Below are 19,247 nucleotides of genomic sequence, written 5' to 3'. Positions count from 1 at the left end.
AAAATGGAAACACATGACAAGGTTTTAAAAATGGCCCAATAGCACAAAGAGAATGGAGAGAATTGTATTGACAGCTACATCAAACTCTGATGGGATGGACAGCCTTCACATTAAGTTGCTTCACGTGTCAAATAAAATGTCCTTCAAAAGTAAGTTAAGTCAATTCTACGATTTCTCTCCAGATATTATTATTTATACATATTTTTCGATAACTGCTGCAAACACGTGCAAAGATTTAACTATGTAAAACTCAATTGTATATTATTATTATTTATTGTTCCATTGGTTCCACCAGTAGATCTAGATGAAACTTTTCCAACCTCACTTCGTTGCTAGTTTGTTCCCAACACACTCTACGACCTCACTTCCCGCTCTCTTGTTAGTGTTTCCAGACTCCATGAACCATTTAGCTGTTCTTACTTAGACTTGATGGTGTGTGAAGCAGTTTTGTAAACGTTGTTATTCTTCTTAAATAGTTGTATAAATAGAGGCTGCTAACTTACAATGAGCTCACCCCATACTCGGAAAGCAGCATCGTGTGTTTTTTTTTCAGTGCACACAAAAGCAATAGTTATATGTGGACTCTGTGACCGAAACATTGGCAATGCTCGTAACCCAGTAAGTGTTATTCCATGTCAAACTAACAGCATGCCAGGTTCAATATATGTGAAATAAATGGCAGCTCTTAACAAGTTTGTTTTACAGCTGAATTATAGATGTTTTCACTCACTACTGGAAATGGTCAAAAATATTTTTCTGTCGTGTTTTAGCAGGAAATGTGGAATGTTTTTAGTATCACAATGGAAAAAGCGGTTGAAATGATGAAGGGTTCTTCTATCCATCCAAACTTTTCATTTAGAAATACAGTATTTACTCCAAAAGTTCATGGTCCCATTTTGGGGTTTCTCGAAGTTAAAATTGAACTAAAGAAGGTATAGAACACAGCCCTGAGGGACTCCATATTCCATTCGATCGACGTAAATGCAAACGTCAATTTAAAAAAATGCTGTGTTTTTGTCCCGGTAGAGAATGAGTAGAAGTTTAAGGAGGGAATTTGCAGCGGTAAAGCGCTAGCTAGCAAGATTGCAATGTAGCCTCATTTAGCTAATCACAACAGTCGAACGGTATCGATTCTTGGTACTAAACCGACTCCGGTGCTGAACTATCAAAGACTGGCATATCAGTGAGGTCCACCCTTAACGACTGTCTTAACGTATAATCTATGATAAGTGACTCATATTTTTCATTTAGTCCGTATGAATATTATTTCGCACATTTTACATCTTCCGGTCTTGTTTCTTGCAATAACATTTTTCATCTTCAAGCTATTTTCATAGAAAATGGTTTGAAATGGGAGTGTCGTAAGTTTAAACATTTCCATCATGAATGAATGAACGACCGTATTGATGAGTTCATGAAGCCGCTTGCCAGACACATGGATCTTCTTGAAAAATAAATGCATCGATCCTTGCTGTGTACATTTGAGGCTCATGCAGAAAAAAGGAAAATACACAGCATCTGGATGAGGAATGTTCGCAGATAGCTGAGTAATGGATGCTGGCCGCTCCAGACTGAGCAAGAAAGGGACCTTGGATCACGATTGGAAGGACGGACAGAAGACGAAGCCGCAATTGAAGGTCTGAAGCCTTCAAACAAGATTGGGAAGTAATGGAAATAAAAACAATCATTTCCATGGTCGAACTGTGAATCGCAACACATTAATTACCACAGAAATTATTTTAGGTAACAATTTAGCATTCTTAACTGTTTTGCACACGATGGTAGAATTGCACAAAGCGAAATTAAGTAAAAAAATTCACACACCTGACAGAAATGTAATGGCATCAGGAACTGAGCGTTGTTTTATATAAACTGCGTGTTTGTTGTCATATGCACTGTGTGATAATTGCCAAAGAAGAAATTAGAATTGATTAAAAAAAACCGAAAAAGAATCACTTAATATTAAACAAATAAAACATGAATAAATAGTGAATACAAATCCCAAAAAGAAAGACTAATAAATTAAAAGAATAAATAATCTTAAAAGAATATAATAAATCAAAACACTTGAAAAACAACCTAATAAAATATAGAACAGCTAAAAATTCGGAAAAATAAAATAATAAAAAGAACATTCCTTAAAAATTTAAAAAGGTAACGGCAAAAACAAAAATATTAAAAAAATCTAAATATTCCAGAAGAAAAATCACTAATTATTTATAATCTCTGTGTTTTATACAGTTAGCTACTTTTTCTAAAATAAAAAATAAAAATAAAAAGAAGAGTAAGCACCCACACAAAAACTAAATATTAACTAAAAGAAAGAAAAATTGTGTGACCAGTGGAGCCCAGAGAGCAAACTGCTGACACAGTGATACAGGCCTATATGTATATCCAGATGTATTTTGGACTCATGCATCCCATAGTCTAGCCACTGTACGTATGAGCGTCTGTCATGGCAACAAAACACAGCCCACCAGAGGGGGAGGATAAATTCCCCTCATCATTTGAAAGGTCAGAGTGTGTTGGCTGATTATTTAGTCTTGCCCTAAAAAGAGATTATTATTTCTCCCTGACAACCTGTGGAGGAAATATGCCACCTTAACATAGTTTTTGTTAACTGTGTATTTGTGCAAGTGTACAGGAAACTGAGCGTGTGATGTATGTACATGTGCCGTCTAGGACCACCGGCCTTGACGCCTTGCTCATCAAGACAGAGCAGAAAGAAAAATGAATGGTCAAAACAGTATGATAGTAGACAGGTGGGGGTCCGCGTAAACGGCGGCCATGATAGATGGGGAAGGACGCATAGCTCGCACGCAGTCAGACGTCCGCTGAGACACAGATACACAAATAGACGTTCTGCTCAAGGAACTAGCTAGGCCTCCTTGATGACCTTTTAACGTCACGTAGAAATAGTCCGAGCTGTGCGTGTGTGTGTGTTTAGTGCTGCAAACATCGCCCAGAGGATTTAACAACATACATTGTCTTTGACTAACTGTCCACTATGTTTTCTCACTGTCTGGTACATATGGACTGCAGCCAGCCCTCCCTAATCGCAGGGCATAGAGACAGAGCCAGCAATTAATGAATTTCCACAAATAATTGAAATGCCATACAAGAGATCTGATTTCTGATAGTGATAATTAGAATTAGGCCTGTTAAAAATAACTTTTCATACCTAATGTAACAGTAAATACTGTTCAGTACATACGGACAGGAAGTAAAGTAAGTCTTTAATTGTAAATATAACATAGAATCATAATTGATAGATTTTTTTATACGTCTTAGTTTAGTTTTTAATTTTAAGTTTGATTTTCTGAAAATTAAAAAAAATACAGGAATTAAAGATATTTATTTCATTTCTTTAACGCATGCAATTATACGTTTTTATTACTCATTTACTTATTTTAAGTAGCATTGAATTAACTTTTGACAACTTTTTAACATGCTTAAGTAAAGTAAACTAAAGTGAAGTAATGTCAACTGTCTTTAATATTTAGAATTTTCAAATCGGCAATGATTTTTCAAGGACGTTAAAGAAATTGTGAAACTAATACAAGTTCGTTCCCTCTAGGACCCTCTAGTGGACACATATGTTATTGCACAAGTACAAGAACACAAAAGCTGCAATTTCTGAATTTGGCTGTCAAAAATGATCTCGTGACTAAAAACAGCATACCAAGGTTGGATCACAATATTTTTTCATGAATGAATCAAATGAATAATTAAATCATCTTCAAAGGATGGAGACATCCTGGCAATACTTCCATCTCTTCAATTTGTATTTGCATGCTGCCACATTAGAGATGGATAAATAGAACGAAGTGGTATCCCCACGGACATAGTTTTTAATAGTTGCATTCCGATTGTAAGCCTGCATTAAGATTGTGTGGGTGTTTTTTTTTTTTTTTTTGTCATGGCAGCCTGGGGTGAACATGTTGGGTCACGAACCGGTCACTTGATGTAGAACTAATTGCCTCATTAACAGCAACTGGCATTTTCGTAACAGGCTGCACTTATTGATTTTAGTGCATTAAGTGACACAAGAGCGCAGGAATTATAAGTGCTTTGGACCATCTGCTGCTGTTTTAAATATTTAATACTACTGCTCAATTATACAGTATAACCCCAACCAAGCAAATCCCTTATTTATTACCATGGCTACCGCTTTAATGTTTATTATTATCATTTTAGTAGATAAAGGTTTATAACTGAAATAATGAGGTTTGTTTATTTAATTTAAACAGGGCAGCACTGCTGTTCTATATTCTGACCACTAGATGTCGCCGTTTGCTTTAAGTTTGCTTCAAGTACAAAACCAATACAATATACTCCATCGTTTGCAAAAAACAGGGCTTTTGTACTGCCTTCCATGTGTAATATACATTTTTTTTTATAGCGTTTGGACTTTGCTTGCATGCATCCCAACGGGATTTCCCTCGATGTTATGCATACGGAGTATTAAAAATAATAACTATCAGACAAATTCTTGAAGGCTAAAGGCTAAAAGGAAAGTGTTTGTTTGCACTGGTAACCAAAGAAACAGAAGATGACGTCAGATATTCGATCTTTATATGCCACAGGAGGGTGGAGACTGGATTGTTTTTCATAAAGGTTGACTTAATTAACTTAACATGAACCCAGAGCTCAGTTTGTACAATAGTGTGAAAAAAAGTATTTTGTTCTAATTCTTACTGTACTATACATTATTAATTTAACATCACTTGTAAAAAAATACATAATGTATTAATAATGCATAGACTTGTATTTCTGAGAACTTATTTTGAATTCAATTAAATGCTTTAAGTAATCTGTAATTCAAAGTCAAAGTCAAAGTCAGCTTTATTGTCAATCCCTTCATATGTCAAGACACACAAAGAAACCGAAATTCCGTTTCCTCCATCCCACGGTGACGAGACATACAAGTAGGCGACACAAAACAAAAACAAGAAGAAATAAATAATAAATAAAATAAAATGAGCGATGAATAAAAACAGACCAATAACCCATTGAATATGAGGGGCAAAACCGAGCCAGTGAGCATACAGCAAGAACAGGACGCTACGCTGAAAGGGGGAGCGAGTTCAGGATCCTAACAGCCTGGAGTACGAAGCTGTTGGAAAGTCTGGTGGTGCGGGAGCGCAGGCTCCTGTACCGCCTCCCAGAGGGCAGAAGTTCAAACAAAGAGTGAGCGGGGTGACTCACATCACTCACAATCTTGGTCGCCTTGCGAGTGAGATGGGAGGTGTAAATGTCCTTCAAGGAGGGGAGAGAAGCACCAATAGTCTTACTAGCCGTTTTCACAATGCGCTGCAGGGCCTTCAAGTCTTGGTCAGTGCAGCTGCCACCCCAGACAGCAATACAGCTGGAGAGGACGCTCTCAATGGTGCCGCGGTAAAAAGTAGTCATGACGGCCGGAGGAGTCCCCGCTCGCCTGAGTTTCCGAAGGAAGTACAGGCGGCGCTGGGCCTTCTTCGCCAGCGACGCGGTGTTGGTGGACCAGGAGAGATCCTCACTGATGTGCACCCCCAGGAACCTGGCGCTGCTCACTCTCTCCACCACAGCACCGTCGATGGTCAGCGGCAGGTGTTGGGCGTGACCCTTCCGGAAGTCAACGACAATCTCCTTGGTCTTGTCGACGTTTAGCAGGAGGTTGTTGTCCCTGCACCACGCGGTCAGAAGGTCAACCTCCAGCCTGTATTGAGTCTCGTCTCCCTTGGTGATGAGACCCACCAGAGTCGTGTCGTCAGCAAACTTCACTATGCGGTTGCCGCTGCAGGTGGCAGCGCAGTCATGCGTCAGGAGGGTGAAGAGCAGCGGACTGAGCACGCAGCCTTGGGGGGCCCCTGTGCTCAGCGTGATGCTGGCGGAGATCTTGTCGCCAACACGTACCACCTGTGGCCTCTGACAGAGGAAGTCCAGTAGCCAGTTGCAGAGGCCGGTACTGAGGCCCAGCTTGTCAAGTTTGCTGATGAGACGCTGCGGCACAATGGTGTTGAAGGCAGAACTGAAGTCCACAAACAGCAACCTCACATACGAGTCCTTCCCCTCCAGGTGGGTGAGGGCCGAGTGGAGGGCAGAGCAGATGGCATCCTCAGAGGACCGTTTGGCTCGGTACGCAAACTGGAAGGGGTCAATGGTGGGAGGGAGAACTGACCGGATGTGCTCCAAGACAAGCCGCTCAAAGCACTTCATGACGATGGGCGTAAGTGCCACGGGTATTGGGCGTAATTGGTATAATTGGGTACTTAACTATAAAAACAAATTAATGCGTAAATAATTTTAACATTTAATTAAATTACAATTTATTTTTAATGTTATTGGTATAGTTGGTATTTTTAATGTAATGAAATATTTCCAGACTCATACCATATACATAACTACATGATCAGTTTAACAATTTGATGATAGTGGGGTTTAACAAAAATGTTTTACAATAAAACATTTTTATTATTTCATGATAAGAATGACAACATGTTGGACTAGCGGTGAGCATGTCTGCCTCACAGAGTCTAAGGTTCGAAATGGAATTTTGAATGCACTCCTCATGTTTAAATCTAAATTTTCCATTGGTGTAATTTTTAAATCTTTCTTTACGTTTGGCGGGGGATGTTTTTAATTTCCACTTAGCATGGACTTTTGGTGTGACAGCAGCTAAATGGAATCCAGCTGGAAACATGTCATTATGTCATCTTGTAAAATGAAAAATAAAAATAATAAAAGGGCAATCTTCCCGATGAGTCATGATGCTTAGAAGCAGAATGTTTTGATGGAATGCCAGCGTTGCATGACAGTGACAAAAAATGTGAACTCCTCACTCCAGTGATTTACCAAAACAAATGTTTGGACCAATTCAGTCAGAAAATGTGAACTCCTCACTCCAGTGACTTTCCAAAACAAATGTTTGGACCAATTCAGTCTACTTTGTGGTGCTGTACATGGGACAATAAATCATCAGTTTAATATGGACATTAGGTTGCAGCAAAGCAATGAAGAAGTTTGATTATTTCACTGATCTTACTGTCGAACAAAGTTGGATGAATGACATTTTTTTTACTGGAATTACTCAATAATATAACTTTTGTATTGAAACATAACCTATTTTCAATTTAAATCAAAGTCAAAACGTTCTTTATAATATGTTCTGGCATTTCCATCACTTTGCTCGATGTTAATGTTGGCCTCATCACCCCTTTGTGGCTCATCACTGTACAGTTACTTTGCATAATCTGGCCTTTGATTCTTTTTGCCGATTAGTGGTTTGCATCCTTTGGTATGGCCTGTCAATGTGTTTATTCAAAGTATGTTGCTCAGTACACAAGTAGTTTGTTTCAGGGCATTCCAAATTTCCTTGCATTGATGTTCTCTTACCTTCAAAATCGTTTGCTTTTTTGCAGATCCGTGGTCTTCATTTTTGCCTACCATCAAATGGAGCACACATTATACTAACAAGCACTATGCAACGTTGAAGCAAGCCGTCTAAAAGGCAACACCTGAGCAATTAGAAACACCCAGCTGTCACACGTTCCAATACTTTTGCTCACCGTGGTTTCAAACAAATGGCACTTTGTCCTGAGTTGTTCATCCAGAATGTACCGTTTTTTTCACATGTATAATGCGCAAAATTGAACTAATTTATTGTCCTAAAATCTGGGGTGCGCATTATACATGGGTAAAATTTTTATTTAATTTTTTTTTTGGAAGAAAATCATGGTACAACAATTTTTGAAGAAAATCTTGTCACAGATGGAGTGTGGAAAGGAGTGGGGCGACCAAGTGCAGCTTGGACCAGGGTTTATTGGAGGAACTCAAAACACAGACTTGGTAAACTAATTGTGATAAATAACTGGAACATCACTCAAATATTGGTGATCCCGTTGAGAGTCTCACATATTTCTTCGCTATTGAGTTTGCTACTGCATGCGCAGTGATACTGACCGGCAGAATAACATCCGGTTGTTCCCAAAGATGATCTTTTTTCTGAAATAATTTTACGTTTACGGACTTAAGTAACCCGGCCGGGTCATACCAAAGACTATAAAAATGGGACCCATTGCCTCCCTGCTTGGCACTCAGCATTAAGGGTTGGAATTGGGGGGTTAGATCACCAAATGATTCCCGAGCGCGCCTCCGCTGCTGCTCACTGCTCCCCTCTCCCCCAAGGGATGGATCAAAATCACACGGGGATGGGTCAAATGCAGAGGACAAATTTCACCACACCCAGATGCGTGTGTGACGATCATTGGGACTTTGGGTGAATTTGGGTGCGTATTATACATGGGTACAGGCTTTTTTCCAGCATCGACATGCCATTTTTAGGGTGCGTATTATACATGGGGGCACATTATACATGGAAAAAAACGGTAAATAACACAAATACAACTTTGATCTCATGTTCATCAATTGATCCGGAACCCAAATGTAGTCTTCAGTATGAAACAAAAACAAAATTGCCTTTGGAAGTGACTGTATTTCTCCTGGGGCCAAATAAATTTCAAGGTGGATTTGCCCTTTGGACTTGCGGGGGTGTCAAATGTGCGTGAGCGAGTTCCAGGGGGTGGAGCTTTAATGGAGGAAGTAGCCCCTTTAGATTGCTTGTGGCTGTATGTGTGCTAACCTCCATACCAAGAGTCGCGAATCACTGGATCATCATAGCGGGGCAGAATAACATCCACGGGGGTGGGGTGGACAAGCCACACTCGGATCCGCTCGCGTGGATCTAAACGTCGGCCCGCGTGGTCCACTTCGATCGGAGCAGTGTGCGACCGGCGCTCCAGAAGCGAGCAGTATGCATTTGGACTGCAGGCTGCTACTATGGAAGGAGCGGTAATGGTGGGCAGGGGGCCGACAGGGGCCGGGGTTCTCGTCCTGTCGATCCTCGTCATCATCCTCACCGCGGAAGGCTGCAGGGCGCAGAAAGGTGGGTGCGAAAAGTCCGCAGTGAGTGCTGTGAGAAGTGGGGGAACACACAAATTGCCTTCCTAATGCACCCAACAGTTGACTTGTGTCCTAACATGGCCATTTTGGTGGGCGGAATTCCGTTTGGTTTTCAACCGCTTTCCGCAAGCCGCCGCCATGCATTCGTTGCGCTCAAACCAGGAGAACCGGTTTTGTTCACGCTGTTTTCTTTCGGCACGCGGACCGCTTGGGGGCTTTCACGATCGCCGATTTCAAGTAAAGCGTTCGTAGAATAATTTAAGATGCAGATGATCACCCACAACTTCTATGAAATGATCAAATGGAGAACGGATCTTTCGAAAGGCTCCAAGTGTTAAAGGGGCATCGCTGCTTTTTCGCCAATACGAGACAGCAGCACATGTCGGGCATGTTGTGGCCTTTCCCCCCCAGCTCCAATCACACTAGTTGCTCATGTTTCCACGTGTTTACGGTGCTTTGCAAACATAAATTTTGCATTTAATATGTTTGGATCTGCTTCGGGCACGTTTGAGCAAAATGAGGGTTACATTTTAATAGGCAAACTCAGGTGAGTGAAGTTTGGGGGTGGGTTAAACTGTGTGTGTGTGTGTGTGGGGGGGGGCATTACTGTAAACACGTGGACAAAATTGTCATAATTTATAATTGCAGCTCAAACGTCTTGCAACTAATGTGATACCTAACGGCCATAAGGGGGACAGTTGGTTTAAAAGTAGTCTTGTGAGTTATTAGGAAGGTAACATGAGCTGCTGGTGAACATTGCAGTGAGTCAGAGCTGGGAAAGAGGCTTTTGTTTTTGTCCTCTTCAGCTGGATAATGTCCACCGAGAAGCTCTTGCATAACACAGATAAACACACTTCAGCTCCCCCTGTACAAAAAAAAAAAAGTCTTTAAGGTCACAACTTGACTTAAGTTGCACTTTTTGATGAATCGCTTACGGTTAGCTCGTGTTTTGCAGCTGCAAAAGGGATTACAGTGGATCCTCCGAGTTCAAAAACAAGTCTTTGACTTAAACATTCCCATAGGAAATAATGTGAATAGATTGGTCTTGCATGACCATTGTTGTGGCATAAGGGTTGTAAAAAAAGCCAAGGACGTGGAAACATTGCTAAACTGAAGTCTGACCAGATATGCTGGTCTCTCCAGATTTCACATGTGACATCATGCACAACGGCAGTTCTCTGGATGTCGTGTTGCAAAAAAAATACAAAGAAAGAGCTAACGCCACAAGTTAGTTATTTAATGATCTCTGCTGACCTTTCTGGATTTGGTGAAAAATTGTGTGTTGTGCACAATGGCTGTCCATCTTTCGGAATAACTGACGTGAAAAAAAAAAAAAAAGCCAAAGGAAAAGCTTAAATTAATCCTTAACTGAGGTTTGTGAGGTACTGGATCATGTTGGAGGTTAGCTGGAAAATGAGTTGCTAAATAGCCAAAGAAACAGTTTTTATGCTCTAGTGAGTTACAAGATCATGTATTATCAATTGAGGGGAGAAGTGTCGCAAAAAGTCACCTGTTGATTGTTGTTTTTGTGCAGGTGATGGCTGCGGACCCACAGTGCTGGGCCCGAGTAGTGGGACGCTGTCGTCGCTGGGCTACCCGGGGCCGTACCCCAACAACACGGTCTGCGAGTGGGAGATCAGCGTGCCCCCTGGCACCAGGATCCACTTCTGCTTCGCTGAGCTGGACATTGACGACGGTGACTGCCAGGTCAACTACCTCCGCCTGTACAATGGCATCGGACCTACCAGGAGCGAAATTGGTAAGTGGACGCTCATGCTTTTCTTTTGAAGAAAAAACCTATTACATAGTTTTTTGAATAACATGACTTTTGTCATACGACAGCGAAGTACTGCGGCTTGAACGTGAAGGTGAACAAACTAATAGAGTCCGCTGGCAATCAAATCACAGTACAATTCATGAGCGGGAGACATCACACTGGACGTGGATTCTACCTGTCCTACTCCACCACAGAACACACAGGTAAACCTCCCTTCATACTTTTTGTTATCGAAAGCCATCGAATAGGAATGTTTCTTCGTTAGAGATAAGCTGCAAAGGGCCATTTTAAGATTTGAAAACAAATAGAAGTATCTTTAAATAATCTCTAAAAAAAATTCTCGGAGCCTGAATTGGGATAATGTGCACATTTTGGACCAACTGGAGATGCTGTAAGAAAGACGAACTGTCTTACTCTAATATAAAGTCAATTACAGGGCCAATATAGACAAAAAAAGCATTTATACTCAAATTTAGTGGGAACAGAATGCACACAAACTGCTAGTGGCAGGTTGTATTATATGTATTGTGATTTAAAATTCAACACTTCCTGGAAAGGCGCTGGCTCGAGCACAACTGTCGAAAATGCTTGTAAGACAACATGACGCTAATTGTTGTCGATTGTTGACCTTAACCTGTTCTGACATTGTTTACTCTAGATCTCATCACATGCCTACACAAAGGAAGTGATTTCCCCGAGGCGGAGTTTAGGTAAACACCTTGAAATTTGAGTAGCAATAAGGTTGGCTTGTTTTTGTCTGACGTTCATTTTCATTCTCTCTCTTCCCAAGCAAATACTGTCCAGCCGGATGCTTGACGTCAACAGAGGAGGTTTCCGGAACGATACCGACTGGATACCGAGAGGTGATCAAAAGTTTCTTTTTTGCCAATTATAAATCAGGACACATTTTCTCCATAGAAATCTTGTAGAGTCACTGTGGTTATCATATAGCACATTTCGCACGACGACCCAGAACTGCCGGAAGTATTGTTTAAATCTGGGGAATTATCAGCACCGGAAAGACCAAAACATTTAAAGGTTTAGGGAATAAATAAAAAATCGTATTCACTGTACAAAGTAACCTTTTAACAGTGTTAATGCATTAAAATGATTTTTAAATATTAAAACAAAAATTTTGTTCTACATTTAATATTGAACTCAAATCGATATGATATCGAGCGCCTCTTGAAATGCTCGAAATCCGTCTCTTGTTGTTTTTCCCCAATGTGGTTGTCACTCCCACGCTTATTAGCTTTCTGTCTGTTTTGATTCCAACTGACCTATTTCATTTCGGTCCGCTATCTAGTTAACCGGAACGCTAACGCAATAAGCTGGGACTGATGCGATTTACTGCAGTTGGCGCGTTAAAACGCCAACTGACATCTGGTTCGTCAGGACACGCTGGTACATGTCGCTCACGTTAGGCTAGTAAATGCCACAAAGTGACTCACAAATGTCAAATTACCCGTTATAAATTATAGCATTGTCTTTCTTTCATTAAACTATGTGACTTTATTCAACTATTGTTGAATGCTGAGAAATGTAGACAGCAAGTCAAAATGCCAAAAGAAAGAAATGAATATAGGCCTAAAAATTTGGCTTGTACATCGCATTATGATTTGTAAATTCGATTGAAATCAATCTTAGGGTTAGTAGCTGCAGTTCATGTGAATGTTGCTATAGTAGTCAAAGTGCCAAAGAAAGAAATGAATAGAGAACTTAAAAATGTGATTACTACGTCAAAGCATATCAAAGCAACTTGTTCATTTCAAATACACCCCAACAATTAGTAGTTACAAAAAATTGAGTGTAAATGCTGAGAAATGTCAAGTCAAAATGAAATTAAGCAAAGTCAATGATGACTACAGTGGCTGTTTCTTTCTTCTTTTTTTTTTCAATCCCATCAGAGTTTGGATTCAAATTTTGATCAGATACAGTGTTTTCATGGACACTAAAACTAATGATCTAATTAGTACTTGCGTGTTTATGCGTCACGCTTGGATTAACATTCGACATGACATTCAAAATAAATCTTGATGGGAAGGGGCTTGATCCGAGCAGAATATTCCGAATGGAATTTGTGTTGTAAGCCGGTCTCTTCTTTTCGGTATCTGACTTTGCGGGGGTGCGATGATGTCACCACCGCATGATTCGACTGAAGGAGGAGGGTGTTCGCCGAGTGACGGGAGAACGAAGGAGGGGAGGGGTAGGTGGTGGTAATGGGCTGGATTTGGAGGGAGTGGGGCGCCCCTTAGGAATAGAGGAGGGTCCGGGTCAGAGGGGTGAAACGGAGGTGAGATAATACTTTGGCCCAGAAGAAAAGCGCTCCTAATCCAGTACAGCTGCGGCGTGTTCTCGGAGAGTGACTCAGTGCAGCTGACATGCTGGACAACACCTCACTGTGTCTGCGTGTCATATACGGTATGTGTGTGTCTATGTATGTATGCATGTGTGTGTCTCCTCCCATCACCATCATATTATTACGGAGGCCTGACACATTGACACTGCGTTGGCGGCAGGGTGCAGCTCTCCAGTTGACCTTCAAGCGATACAATTTGATTTAATTCAGTGTAGTGCCGTTTTATTGACAGATACTAATAAGGTGCCATCATTTGAATATCTTTTGTACGCCTAGTTGGGTCTCTGGAGTGAGAAACTAAACATCCATCTAGGAGCCCATCCCAGCTGACTCAGTGAGAGGCCGCCACATGCAGGGTCCAGCTGTATTAATTGACAAAGTTTAATTTGCCAGGATGAAGTTTTGCCTCCGCCAGTGAAAATAACATCCAGGCTATTGCTGGATTAAATGCATATTTTTTAGGGATGGTGTGATATAGTTTTGCTGTGTGATTTGCAGGCGAATGATGATTGTGTCGTGTGGTTTTAAGATGTCACACAGTTTTTTTAGCGCTAACGCAGCTATGGCCAGCCCACTTAAACATAGTTCGGGAAGTGGCGTATGTGTATGGGAAATTTGAAGCAGTTATTGGGCAAGTGTTGATTGCCTGCGGCGTGCATGTGAATAAGTACATGTGTGTAAACACACTCGTCACTCCGCGGGGTCGGCTCACAACTCGTTAGCGCCAAATTCCTCCGGTTGGCCTTTTCCAGCCATTAAAAAAGAAAAAAAGAAAAATCCCAGCTGTTCCCAGGAAGGCTCTCTTTTGTGTTTAGGGTAGCACATTGAAATTGGAATGCATCCGGCTGGGTGATTCACTACCTGAGACACTCGAGCGTTCTCACCAAATAGATGTGACATCACAGCGAGTCATAGGCATCCCATCTGCCGCAGTGTGAATATCATCACGCGCTTGAAATCATGCACAGTCCTCATGAGAAATGCTTCGTTTTTATTTTCACTGTCAGATGTGTTGATTTAACTTAAAGTATTTATAAGATTTTCATTTTCTATAATTAAAAATAATGGTCAGATAGTTATTCTATATATGTGCATTTTTTTATGTATGTATTATTTACTATATACAATTATGATTTTTTAAAATTTGATATTTTGTGTAATTAAATATTCATTAGGCGGCTCAGTGGGGCACTGGTTAGCACGTCTGCCTTACAGTTAGGAGGGTGCGGGTTCGATTCCACTAGGCGATGGATGGATAAATACTCACTTTTATCTATGTATTTTTATCTTTATTTTCTTTCATTATGTACAGAATGTATTCTATAGATTAAAAAAACGAATCAGCATGGTTTATGAACGTCCAACCCCCCCGCCTTTTTAAAATCCTATTATTTTATTTTTATTCTCATCAGTTTTGAATGAAAGTTGCTATGTCTGTTGTACTTTGACGATATATTAATTTTACAAAATAACTAGAACAGCTTGTCTTTTGCCAACCAACACAGCAGCACCTAAACAATTTCCAGTCCCAGATCAAGTAGGCTCATACAACTGAAGGTTGATTGTTTTGGGTTGGGAAACCCTGATGTGTGAATGACAACATTCTTCATCGATATTTTTGTCTCTCTATCATACCTGTCTAGTCATCTCCGCTGTGTTTGGCTGCTGTGCACGCTGGCGTGGTATCCAACGCCGTGGGGGGCAGGATCCATGTGGTTAGCAGTAAAGGGATCCCGCAGTATAAGGGCACACTGGCCAACAACGTCACGTCCACTGGGTAAGAAAGAAAAAGAATCGCACATGAACAAAATGTATTCGGAAGCCTGGCTTTACAGAAATTGGAAGAAAATGTGGATTTGTCACCACTAATGTACTTTTTATTGTCCCTCAGAGGAACACTGTCAAACAGTCTCTTCACCTTTAGGACAAACGGTATGTGTCACATGACTTGAACAATGTAAAAGGATACCCCCCCCCCCCCCCCCCCCCCCCTTAAGAAAAAAATATTTTTGGAATTACTGCTTTCAGGCTGCTATGGAACGCTGGGATTAGGGTCCGGTGGTGTGGCAGATATTCAGATCTCCGCCTCGTCCGTGTGGGAGTGGAATGACGTGGCGGGTCAGGTCAGCGTGTGGGCGCCGTCGGGAGCTCGGCTAAATAAGGCGGGGCTGCCCTGGGCGCCCTCCCACAACGACCAACACCAGTGGCTGCAGGTGGACCTAAAACGACAGAAGAGGATCACAGGTACAGAGGCAACCAAAATATCCCAAAAGGCGCATTTGAAACCTTTTCAAATGACGTCTATTGCTCATGTTTTTTTTTTATGCTACTTGTATCAGAGCTCGGTCCCTTGATAACTCAGTAGCTGTAACACTGGTTGTCCCAGACATTTAAAAAAAAAAAAATCTGAAATGATTATCAAGCATGTGTGAAGCCTTTTCTTCTTTGTAGTAAAATGATATTTTCTTTTTTTGTTGCGTGAAGGCATCACCAGCACAGGCTCTACGCTGAGGGAATACCCGTACTACGTGTCGGCATACCGCGTCCTTTTCAGTCACGACGGCGAGCGGTGGCTGTGCTACAAGGAAGCCAACTCCACGCAAGACATGGTAACACTAGCAGCTAATCGGTTCATCAATAACGTCACCGGCATCCATGTTGAGCAAATTGACAGGAAAAAAATGGTTCTTTAGATGGCCGAGGGGTTGCAGACTTGGCTCTGTTGCCATAGCAACGAGTATTGACTCATGGTTTCTCAGGAAATGAGTGGTTTGAGTAGAGTGCTTGGATGGGCACGTGGCTTTTAATAATGAATAGATATGGATTAAGCGGCCTGTTCTGGGAATGTCACCATTGGGATTCTGGAGACTTTTGTTGTGATTTCAGATTTTCCAAGGCAACATCAACTACCAGGATGAGGTCAGGAATAATTTCATCCCCCCCATCGAGGCGCGCTACCTGAGGATTAATCCAACCTGGTGGCAGCAGAGGATCGCTATCAAGGTGGAGCTGCTCGGATGCCAAGTGTCTTTAGGTGAGAGCAAAATGCTCAACAGGGGTGGTGCTTTTATTTTAATGCCAGCTCACTTTCCCGTGTTTACCAAACGGCACCGTTTATGATGCTGTGTGAGTGGTACGGTTTATGTATTGTTCTAGGTATCTTTAACATATCAAAAAAAACGTTAAGTTTCTTTGCCCACGGTACCTTTTGATTCAGTTTGGTACATTTTCTTCTGACCAGGTTTTACCAATTGGCATGGTTTGAATTGGTATACAGTGTTAAAGGCAGAGCCCTGTCATGAAAAATCTGCAATTAATTAAAGCCAGCCTATAATGTTTAGTATTTGCCTATAAATGCCACCTGATGGCAGCAAAATATTGTTTTCTATAATAAGAGGCAAAAGACTGATAACCTACAGAAATATCTCAGTTCTTTGGCCCCAATATGGTGGCAAAGTATATTTTTATATTATTAGACATGGCTTTAAATGGGGAGTTAACCTAAATATTTGTTTTGTAAGAATGTTAAGTGCAGCCCAACTAGTCAAAACAAAGTGGTGTGATTAATGTTTCGTTTGCGGAATATGGATTAAACGGGAAAATCTACCTGGTTGTAGCCATTTCAGGGGGCGGCCATTTTGCCACTTGCTGTCAACTCGAAATGACATCACAGTCGCCACCTAGAACCTGTGATGTTATTTTCAATCGACAGCAAGTGGCAATATGGCTGCCCCCTGAGATGAATAATAATGGGCGAATGTCGCTGCTTAACTCATCTTCCACAAATGCAGTATTAATCTGAAAACACAAATGGGTGAAATTGCAAAGATTTGGTACGGTGTGAATTCATCAGACACGACGTCAATTTTTGTCAATCAAACTGCGCTACTTAATGGTGTTGCTCGTAACAAAATCGTCCCCCAAACAAAACATGTCTTCCGGTGAAAATAGACGCTCAATCAGGATTCACCTTTACAAAGAGAAGCATAGCGACTGGTTATAAGGTAGCTCAAGTGTCAGATGTTCTCCGCAGCGAGGAAGGCTATGGAGCCCAGGATGGTCCCGCCTCCCCGTTTCACCCCACGCCCGGCAGCCACAAAACGCCCACGTACCTTCAGCAAGACCACACCACCTCCGGATATCAGAAACACCACCATGCCGCCTCTCACTGGCAAAGGTACGTTTGAAAAATAAAATAAAAGTCAGTAAGTTAATTGTAATCCTTCTTTTGGAGCTCAGATGTGGCGCTGGCTGCTGTCCTTGTGCCTGTTTTGGTCATGGTGTTGACAGCACTCATCTTGCTGGTGGTATGTGCTTGGCACTGGAGGAGCCGGTGAGTATTCTCTCATCATGACTTGTCAAAAACAAAAAACAACCACATTGTTTTTATGACTCGGCATCTCGGTTTACAGGAAGAAGAGCTCCGAAGGAACGTATGATCTTCCTCACTGGAATCGCACTGGTGTGTCATCGCCCTCATTTTTTTGCCGTCGTCTCTGACAACTTCCAATTTAGAATTTGCTGTTTTCCTTGCAGACTGGTGGAAAAGTATGAAGCAGTTACTGCCGTCCAAAATGGTGGAGGTGGAGGACTCTGTCCGCTATAGCAGCAGCGAGGTGGGCCGGCTTACGGCGAGGGGCGCCGTTCCGAGACTGCACGCCGAACCCGCAGGTACCAGTTGTGGCGCCGCTTTGAAATAAATGCCATCATTCTACTTGTATTTCTTTTACTAATATTCTACAAGGTGACTGCAAATTGTACCAAAATTATTTTCATGTACTTTTACTGAAGTATTGCTTTCAGGTAAGACCTCCTAATAAATAATAATTTCAACATTTAACAGGCTCCTTCTAAAAACTAAGTATGAACTGCAACTGATAGACTGTCTAGTCCTCTGACATTCTTGACTATTGTTGCAAAAGCTTTGTTTGAAAGAAGTCTTATTGGAGTCTACTGTGCAGCTACTAGTAAAGGAACATACCAGCAGGTGGCAGTGGTCTACATGTTTTTAACGCAACATTCCAAAAAATATTTTCTTATAAATATGGTTATGCTGTCTAATAAAAAACATGCACCATCAAATTAAATTTGAATCAAAAAACAAAGAAAAAAATTGTAGATGCTTATGAGACAATGTTGATGATCTTATCATTTTCATTGATTGCTTTTGTACAGAATACGCAGAGCCCCTGGTGAGCGGCGTAACAACACTGGGTGCCCGGTCCACCTTTAAACCCGACGAGAGTCCCGACCCGAGTTACAGCGACCCCGACCTGTACGACGCCCCCATCTCCCCAGATGTCTATCACGCCTACGCGGAGCCCCTGCCCGCCTCGGGGGCTGAGTACGCCACGCCCATCGTGGTGGACATGGGCCGCCATTTGTCAGGAGCCGCGCCCGCCACATTGCTGCTGGCACGGACAGATGGCAGCCAGTCGGCATACGACACACCCAAAACCGCCACGGGACACGACCCCACCTATCAGGTGCCCCAGTGCGGCACCAACAGAGCCGAAGGGGGCGCGTGATTGGCCAACTACCTGAGCTTTTATCCGGAGATGTCTATCGTGTACAGACGGCGAGTTGGATCCGCTTGCGTTGGCGCCATTCCAGTCGGATCACTGAAAGCGCAGAAATGAATGTTTGTTTTTTCGCGCTGCGCGTAGCTCACAAGACGAGCGCGCCGACTACTGTTTTTTCTAATCTGTGATTCTTGCTTTTGTGAAACTGTGATTAAAAAAAAAAAAACGATCTTGTTACAAAGGTGATGACGGAAAACAAAAATTCCTCCTTAGCTTCGTTGTCCACGGTACGCGTTGTCTTTGAAAGCGTAACTTGAACTTGTGTTACTGCTTGTGTGATTCCGTCGCCGCAAACCTCGAAGAATTCCCAAGTGATTTTTTTTTTTACTGATATTTATTTTGGAATCCTGCTGATAAGCCCACCCGCTGCCCACCCCATGCCGCTTCTGCAGACCAAATGTTGCCTATTTTTGTTTGCGTCGCAGCTCAGCAGAATGAACTTTTTAAAGTCTTAATGTGAGAAATAAAGTACATTTTTGATGAGTAAGAGAGGTGTGACATTACTGTGGTTTTATTTTGGGCATTGCTTTGCATTAGTCCAATTTATTGTCTGGTGGTACGAATTAAAGTGCAATACTTTCATTATGTT

General features: G+C 41.8%; 1 protein-coding gene and 1 long non-coding RNA gene across 2 annotated transcripts; one reads left to right on the top strand and one right to left on the bottom strand.

Moving 5' to 3' along the window:
• Positions 1-8,564: 8,564 nt before the first annotated feature.
• dcbld2 (discoidin, CUB and LCCL domain containing 2) lies at positions 8,565-19,147 on the top strand. Its single transcript, XM_037280701.1, has 15 exons — positions 8,565-8,923; positions 10,475-10,699; positions 10,783-10,920; positions 11,376-11,427; positions 11,508-11,580; positions 14,720-14,853; positions 14,968-15,008; positions 15,105-15,320; positions 15,561-15,685; positions 15,963-16,110; positions 17,110-17,253; positions 17,316-17,409; positions 17,489-17,538; positions 17,613-17,747; positions 18,252-19,147. Exons 1-15 carry the CDS (start codon positions 8,818-8,820, stop codon positions 18,602-18,604), a joined length of 2,034 nt encoding a protein of 677 aa, XP_037136596.1. The 5' UTR covers positions 8,565-8,817; the 3' UTR covers positions 18,605-19,147.
• Positions 9,205-10,545, bottom strand: LOC119139759. Its single transcript, XR_005101449.1, has 2 exons — positions 10,451-10,545; positions 9,205-9,805 (listed from the first exon to the last, which is right to left on the bottom strand). It is a non-coding gene; the product is annotated as an uncharacterized LOC119139759 (long non-coding RNA).
• Positions 19,148-19,247: the final 100 nt, after the last annotated feature.

Source organism: Syngnathus acus, chromosome 21 (assembly GCF_901709675.1).
Source record: "Syngnathus acus chromosome 21, fSynAcu1.2, whole genome shotgun sequence".
Classification (NCBI taxonomy): domain Eukaryota; kingdom Metazoa; phylum Chordata; class Actinopteri; order Syngnathiformes; family Syngnathidae; genus Syngnathus; species Syngnathus acus.
This window is presented reverse-complemented; position numbering and strand designations above follow the sequence as displayed.